This window comes from Cyprinus carpio, unplaced genomic scaffold (assembly GCF_018340385.1).
Source record: "Cyprinus carpio isolate SPL01 unplaced genomic scaffold, ASM1834038v1 S000006728, whole genome shotgun sequence".
NCBI classification, from domain to species: Eukaryota; Metazoa; Chordata; class Actinopteri; order Cypriniformes; family Cyprinidae; genus Cyprinus; species Cyprinus carpio.
In genome coordinates, this window is record NW_024879331.1 from 710011 (window position 1) to 718526 (window position 8516).

The 8516-nt window shown below is 36.0% G+C and overlaps 1 protein-coding gene across 1 annotated transcript; it reads left to right on the forward strand.

The window, feature by feature from the left end:
* Nucleotides 1-934: 934 nt before the first annotated feature.
* Nucleotides 935-8257, forward strand: LOC109055952 (calpain-1 catalytic subunit-like). The gene is made up of 14 exons (XM_042755605.1): nucleotides 935-994; nucleotides 2095-2366; nucleotides 2631-2703; nucleotides 2853-2971; nucleotides 3063-3196; nucleotides 3461-3635; nucleotides 3916-3991; nucleotides 4228-4235; nucleotides 5041-5114; nucleotides 6536-6610; nucleotides 6689-6849; nucleotides 7112-7278; nucleotides 7387-7398; nucleotides 7522-8257. Exons 2-14 carry the CDS (start codon nucleotides 2130-2132, stop codon nucleotides 7726-7728), a joined length of 1518 nt encoding a protein of 505 aa, XP_042611539.1. The 5' UTR covers nucleotides 935-994; nucleotides 2095-2129; the 3' UTR covers nucleotides 7729-8257.
* Nucleotides 8258-8516: the final 259 nt, after the last annotated feature.

Consider the following 8516-nt stretch of genomic DNA (forward strand, 5'->3'; position numbering starts at 1 on the left):
TTTGGCATCCTGTTTATTTCCATGCTATTGAAATGTCACTTATACACATTTAGAGAAATACTTCCTTAAATTAATACACAAATATATTCAGTTTCAAAGGTATCATTTTATTTCCAGTCATATATCCCTGGTAGAGAATATACTCTCAGTCACACCACTGGATTGAGTTATCTGCACAGCCAATATGACTATGCTATAAGAAAACCCAATGTATTATTGTAATATATGCTTATGCATAATTTTCAGGTCATCGTTATGGAACAATGTGAGTAAAAGTGACCAATCCAAATGTCGCTCTTTGGCCATTGGCGGTGAGATCTGGTAGGCATTAAATGTAGTTTCAGACTGATCTTTTGCTGCATTAAACATAAATCAAAATATTTCAGTAACACATATTTTACTGTAGGATGTCAATAGTGGACTTCACTGAAAACTTTAGGGGCATTGATATTTGTTTCCTCAGTCCTGATTTTCTGGACAGTTCCTCTAAATGCAGATGGACTTCCACATGCTATTACGGCAGCTGGGATGCTGGGACTACAGCTGGTGGCCATCCCAGTAATAAAGGTACGTAATACCTTCACTGAGAGTGAGTGAAATCTTAATACATTGAGGACCTTACTAATGTTGAGAACCATTAATGTTCAACAAGTAAACATATTTGTGTAAACATTGGCTTTTCATTCTAAGTTAATTCTAAAACCTTTGAGATTTGCCTATATTGATTTTTGTTTCTATATTGAGTTATATAGTTATAGTCTATATATGGTGGAATTTACTGATATGTAATTTAATTATATAATAGTGGTGGGAGGAATTTGGAATCTCTTTCAGTTTGCTCAATGGTATAGGCTACTTGTGCAGTGACGTACTATGCTATGCTATTTAAGATCATTAAATCTGAGCACAGAATTCCAGAGCCTAGGTCAGAACAAAGATAACAAGTCAAAAACAAGTGGGAGAAGACTGCTCGTTTAGGTTGTTACCCTTGAAGGTAAAGTATATTTATTTATATCTTTCTTCAAAATCGAATGCATCCACTGATTATATTGCATGTCTCTGAATAATTATCAAGACATAACAAGCTGATAACACAGGCTCATCCGGGTAACTGAAGTCAGCTCTGTACTCTTGCAAGGAACAGTTTTTCTTGGTGGAAGCTTTGCAGTAGTTTAGCTAATAAAATATTAAAACTTGATTCAAAATGGTGTACAATTGTTTAATTATGTATTTCTGGTATTGCTCTTGTTTCATACAAATGCAGCTGCTGTCATTTTACTACGATTGTTTAGTACGCTGAAATGGATTATAAGATAACTAACAAACTAGTAAGGTTTTAAAACATTTTAATCTTAAATCTTTTATTGCCTTAATTATTTATGTGGTGAAATGTTGTGTAATAAGTGGTTTGACTGCACCGTTTCCCTTAAATGTCCAAGTTAGTTTGAATTTGCCGCTTGCTCATGTGTTCACGGAAGTGTTCACTTTGCGTTCAAATATTTCAACTGAAATCAATATTTTGTGTCTAATTATTTACTTATGTGGCAAGTAGCCATGTAATAAGCAGAATAATGTACACCCAGCCAGTTGTTATCACAGAATAACCCCCAACATGTTTTATCAGGACACCGATGCGAAGCGGAGGTTGTCCAGCCAGTTGTTATCGCAGAATGTACATTATCCCTTACTTATTACCACGGCTCTGTGGAATACTTGATTCTGATTGGTCAGTCGCAACATTCCAAGGTATGTTATCCCTGGATAAAAACCTGTAAAAGACCTGTAAACAACCATTCAAATATTTTAACTCAAATCAATATTTCGCGTCTAATTATTTACTTATGTGGCAAGTAGCCGTGAAATAAGCGGGATAAGTGCTTTGCGTCAGGGTCCTGATCACACTGTCAGGGTTTATTCTGCGAGAACAACCGGCTGGATGTACAATATCCCTTACATGTCTTTCAAAGGAACAAGACTAAACTCACAACAAGTCAAACAAGTCCCTTATCTTTTAGGTCTTTGAAAACAAAACAGCATAACATAGAGCTGTGACATCTCGCCAGATGTGACACCTTTATCTGTTTTTCATTATAGCTTATCATAAGAAACAGACTTTTGCAACTGAAAAAATGCCTCCACCTCTTGTAAACAAGAAACCCAGGATTGAATCCACCACAAAAAACAACACAGGCACTCTCGACGACCCTTTGAAATTCTTGGATCAGGACTACCAGGAGCTGCAGAAGAGCTGTATCACCAGTAAAAAGATTTTTGTTGATGACAAGTTCCCTCCAGACAGCAGCTCCATTGACCCAAATAAGAAACTTGAACTGGATCTGGGCCAAATCGAGTGGTTGAGGCCATCAGTAAGTTACCTGTACTGACTTTTCATCTTCAGACCTTCAGTAACTTGTTTAAAAGAATCATTGTCAAAGTATTGCAAAATGTCTCTGAAGGGTTGTCAGAACAGGTACACCTGTCACATTTCCCAGCACGTCTGATTTACAATAGTGGCAAGATATCTCTAGTGTCTTGAAAGCAGACCCAAAGTGCATTATATGAATCTAAATGCCCTTTTCTAGTATTCCCAAAAACCCTGGGCCAAATTTAATTGTATTCTCACCGTTTAGAAATTAGTAGCAGACCCTCAGCTTATTGTCCAGGGCGTGTCCAGGTTTGACTATTCCCAAGGATCTTATTTAGGTATGTTTATTTATGTATTTCTATACATACTCCAGTAGACATGTTATCTACCCCGTAAATGATGTCACTGTATATACATGTACTGTACACTAGCCTTTGGTCAACTCATTGAATTATTTGTTTCTTTAATGTTTGTGCCTTTATCTCAGGAAACTGCTGGTTTCTTGCTTCAGTTGGGGCTTTAACATTTCAGAAGGACATCATGGACCAGGTCATGCCAGCTGACCAGTCATTTGGCAAAGATTATGCAGGGATATTTCACTTCAGAGTGAGTTCTTTGGTCTTTTTTTTTAGTATAACTGAATACTGTTTTAAAGTACATCAGTCCTTAAGCCTAATGTTGTGGTTAATTTGTATAGTTCTGGCGGTTTGGGAAATGGATTGATGTTGTCATTGATGACAGACTTCCAACAATCAAAGGCGAACTCGTTTTTGTTCTTTCAAAAACATCTAATGAGTTTTGGCCTGCCTTACTGGAGAAAGCTTATGCCAAGTAGGTGCCAGTATGTTGTGGTAAAATATTTTTTCTTATAGCGTTGAAATTATGTTTATTTATTGAACATGAAATGATTTCACCATTATGGTCTTTAGTAAAAAAAATTTATGTAACTTCATTTTAAAGTTGCCTTTAAGATGGAAATATTTATAATTTTACATTGTCACAAATATAACAGTCATTTTATAATCATCAAAAATTTGAGTATTCCAACAGCATGTTTGGTCCACTGTCGTATATACTTGATATGTACTTTTACAGGGTGTGTGGCTCATATGCTGACATGCATACTGGTTTTGTGTCTGAGGCTCTGGTAGACTTCACCGGTGGCGTCCATGTGTGCTTTGAACTAGAAAAAACTGCTATTGATTTGTGGAGCCTGATGGACCGTGCAGTCAAAAAAAAGGCTCTGATGGCCTGCGACACCCATCAGGGGGTAAGCAGTGACCTCAGGCTTGATCTTTCATTACTGTAACAGATATTATCATCTTGAACATCTAAAGCATTGTAATTGAAGCATTTTGTTAGGTTTTGCAATTGCATTAACTAAATCTAAATGAATACAGTGAATATTTTTACAATGTATGATGTAGGGCACAATGTAGAGCATTAATAATACATAAAACAATGCTATTTTTTATTTCCTGCTACATATTTTACTTTGGCAGCATTACTGATATATTACGTTTTTTTTTTTTCTTTTCATACCATATCAGGAAAAATCTGAGAATGTATTACCCAATGGTATTGTTCAGGGCCATGCATATACTGTGACAGGGGTTTTTAAGGTAAGTACCATCAGATTTCATAGCTTTCAATATAACCCAGGTTTTTAATAGCAAGTTAGATCAACTGTCCCATAGACTGCCAAGTAAAATACAAGGTCCATAAAAGGAATGAAAGTCATAGTCAGAATACTCCATCTGCCACCAGACATGCAATCTGGGTTATATGAAGTGACAGGAACACTTTTTGTAAACGAAGAAAACAAAAATAATGACTTCATTCAACAATTCCTTTCTCAACAGTCTCCTCTGTGTCTCTCCATATCACCATATGCTGCGTATGCTCTTCTGTATCATCCGCGCCACAAGCATGCACTGTTTGTACGTGTATTTTGCTTTGATTTTAAAGAAAACAGCGCATCCTTGTGGCGCATACGGTGATATGGAGAGACACAGAGGAGACTGTTGACAAAGGAATTGTTGAATAAAGTTGTTATTTTTGTTTTCTTTGCTTACAAAAAGTGTTCCCGTCACTTCAAATAACCCAGATTGCACGTCTGATGGCAGATGGAGTATTCTGACGACGACTTTCATACATTTTATGGACCTTGACACTGTTATTTACTTGGCAGTCTATGGGGACAGTCACAGGCCTCCCTGTTTTCTTCCAAAATATCTTAAATTGTGTTCCGAAGACGAACTGAGCTTTTTAAGGGTTTGGAATGACATGGGGGTAAGTGATTAATGACAAAATTTTCAATTTGGGGTGGAGTATCCCTTTAAGTTACAGATGAGCTCCACCCTTTGGTATGTTCTTTGTACGATTTGTACTCGTTCAGGTGTATCTCTTATGTCAGGTCTGTGATTTTGCAAGAGTAGGTTCTTAGAAATAATTTGTTGTTCTTAATTTAACTCAAAGCATTGTGTGCAGGCAGTTCAGCCCTCAGGTAAAATGTTATTTCATAATGATCCTGGTGAAAAACCTATATGGCATATTCTGAGTTTAGGTGACATCCCACAGAATAATAGCTGCCCATGATAAGGGTTTAAAGAGTTTTATCATAAGCATTTTGAATTAAAAGTGTCATGTCACGGTGTAACAGGTAACATTCCGAGGAAAAACCAGTAAAGCTGGTGAGAGTGTTGAATCCGTGGGGAATGGGCGAGTGGAACGGTGCCTGGAGTGACAAGTAAGACTCACATGAAACTATATAGACTCACTAATCCCAACATTGATCAAGTAACACTGTTTGTTTGTAACACTGGATAATTAATGATTATATGAATCAGAAGTTTGGGTCTTGTATTAGGTTTTTAGTATGCTTAAACAACTTAAAGTTAGCAGGTTAGGCTACAAACATTAGATCTTTAAAACTAAATGTAGCTTACTATGGTGGATTGTAACTGCTATAGGCCTACAGTATATCTTTATGTCCCTGTCATATATGTATTATATAGGATAAAATAAGAAGTATACAAATCTGAATTTCATATTCATTTCTTTTTCTATGGCTCTTTCTTCACAATATTACAATTTTATAAAATTTTAAATAATTCCACTAGAGTTTTGTGTGGATGCTGGCAGTTTTGGCATGTTACCATTCAAAATTTATTACAAAATATTCTAGGTGTTCCTTTTTATTTATTTATTTATTTTCAAGTAAGACCTGAAATTTGTTGTTACAACCAACCAACCAAGAAAAACCAGCATCACCAAGTTACATCACCAACAGTCACTATCATTCATATCGGTGGAATTTGCCAACAATCATTAATTAAATTGTTATCAATGAATGATCTTTTTGTCATCTTTTGTGGCAGGTTGCCTTGAGTCATTCTTTTGTAATAGGCTTTCCCTTTATCAAACAAAAGCCGGTTCAGTAGTGACATATTTTTTTTTGGTGGGTAAAAAAGCACGAAAGCACAAACATCAATTAGCAAAACGTTTTGACGAGGTTTTGCGCTGTGGTCTCTTTAAAATATTCCAGCCTGTTAAAATGACAAAATTCTGTATGATAATGTAAGATAAGATAAGATGGTTAAATGAATCTCCAAACAGGCTAGCAATGGCAAACGCATAAGATCCTACGCCCCCTGCAAATCACTCTCCAAAACCACGCCTCCTCCAAAACACATGAATGTGCACAACTGGCTAACCGGTGACACAATGAGAGATGACTTTGGTGGAGAGTTGAATGCAATGCAGTCAGATTACCTCATGTCTCATTCACTGGTGAGAAAACAGTACAGTACAAAGTGCAAAATATTACAGTTATAATGCCTTCCATCCTCGATCTGTCTGATATAGCATAATGAAATGCGCTGATGACGTATCATGTCTGTGCAAACGGTGCAGATCAATTGTGCAAACGGTGCATATATTATATATATATACTAATATATATTATATATATATATATATATATATATAGTATGCTGTTTATTTCTGTGCAATTGAAAAGACAGCTATAGCATTTTAGAAAAATACTACCATAAAATAAATAAATTATCTTTATTTGCTATTATTTACTCATTATTACTTATAACTTCCTTTTTGTTTATTTAGCACAACCCCATGTACAAATTTTAACATGCTTTGCACAACTTTCAGGTCATCACTGTGGAACAAAGTGAGTGAGAAGGAGCGAACCACTTGTCGTTCTTTGGCCAATGATGGAGAGTTCTGGTATGGCATTAACTGCAGTCTCAGATGTGACCTCTTGCTGCATGAAACATTAATAAAATAACACATATTTTACTGCAGGATGTCAATGGAGGACTTCAGCAAAAACTTTGAAGAGATTGATATTTGCTGCCTCAGTCCTGATTTTTTGGACAGCTCTTCTAAATGCAGCTGGGCAACAACATGCTACAATGGCAGCTGGGAATCTGGGACTACAGCTGGTGGATGCATCAATAATAAAGGTAGCTCATATATGTATAAAGAGAGAGAGAGGCAAGTGTTAATTTTATACAATTGCATATAGCACAAATACTTTATTGATAAAAATATTAGATACAGCATGCATATGCAACATGCAATTAATGATCAATGGTGTTTGATTTAAATGTTGAACAAGCAAACATGGGTGTCTACATGAATACTTTTGGCCATATGGTCTGTGTTTGTGTGTGTGTGTGCATCCTGTATGTACCACAAAGGTCTGATTCAATGGATGTCTTGTAGACTCTTTCTGGACAAACCCTCAGTTTCGGGTGAGGATTGAGGCGCTTGATGAGGAATGTGCTAGTGGCCAGTGTCGTGAAAACATACTGGTGTCCCTCATGCAGATCCATGAGAACAGACACAGAAGTCTTGTTTCTAATTACTTCATTGGCTTCAGTGTTTATCTGGTCAGTATTAACAATAACTCTACTGGACTCACAGAAAATCTCACTGAATGCACTCATGTTGGTTTCCACTTATTAATGGTATGTGTTCCATGTTTTCTACTTTAACAGATACCACCAGAGGCAAGTAAAATACAATTCTAACTCAATAATATTAAACTCCATAATCACATTTGTTTTGCTTTGTTAGTACATAAATTGCTTGATATTTGTAAAATAAACTGATAATATTTCATTCTTCTTTAGATGAAGGATGAGAAGTTTCCTGCCAAGTTCTTCTACCGCAGACGTACCGTGGAAGAGAGTGAAAACTTTGTCGATAAAAGACATGTGATGAAATTCTTCAAGCTTGAACCAGGAGAGTATCTCATTGTACCCTCTACTTTCAATCCTAAAGAGTCTGCAAAATTCATGCTGTCCATCTTCACAAAGACTGAATCCAACAGGAGATGAAAGAATCCTGCAATGACATATGTATGAGGCTATAAGTGTCTTGCTCAAATAGCAATGTAACAGCTCATGGTCTGTTCACGCTTTGAACCTACTGCCTTTACCAGTTTACCCCTCTAGATTTTTCTCCTCTGTAACCACTCAAATGGATTTGGAGTAACCAAGCTGGTTATACTCTTTTTCTTCTACATCCCTTCTGTACTATATTTTGTTCATCAGTGAGCTGTGAAATTAATGTTATTAGTTACCTTTGTTGTTTATTTGTTTGTTTTCTTTCTGTCATGCTTTAACTTTGCGTATTGGTCAATTCAGACAGTAACATAAAATAACCTTGCCAAAGGCCATTTCAGTATGTAGCCAATCAGAAGGTTATGTTTGCAGAATTGTGAAAAAAAAAAAAAAAAAAAAAAAAAAAAACTACATATGTTACTCAACGGTCAAATTTAAGTCAGTAGTTGTCAAGTGGTATGCAGCTACCAAACAGTGAAATGTACACTACCGAACAATAATAAAATATACATTTAATTCAAAACATTAATTCACTGGTTATTTTTATGCTTTCGGATGTCTGATTTCAATTACATTTTTTTTTTTTTTTTTTTAATAAGCTGCTCGCTTCATGTGCCGAAACAGGCTATACAAACGTTAATTCTCGGCAAAAAAGCTAACAACAAACTTAATTTTCTGAAGGCCACCTTATGCTAAATGCGGGATTCGGCACTCATCATAAAGATAATGAAACCAGACAGACGACGACTCATGGGAGAAGTTTGTACAGACTATATTGTTCC

What these genes read in the sequence shown, in the direction of transcription:
- LOC109055952 (XM_042755605.1), top strand. Translation starts at nt 2,130, where the DNA reads ATGCCTCCACCTCTTGTAAACAAGAAACCCAGGATTGAATCCACCACA. An exon ending in CCTGCGACACCCATCAGGGG is followed by an intron (nt 3,636 to 3,915) that starts GTAAGCAGTGAC and finishes ATACCATATCAG; the next exon opens with GAAAAATCTGAGAATGTATT. An exon ending in GCCAATGATGGAGAGTTCTG is followed by an intron (nt 6,611 to 6,688) that starts GTATGGCATTAA and finishes ATTTTACTGCAG; the next exon opens with GATGTCAATGGAGGACTTCA.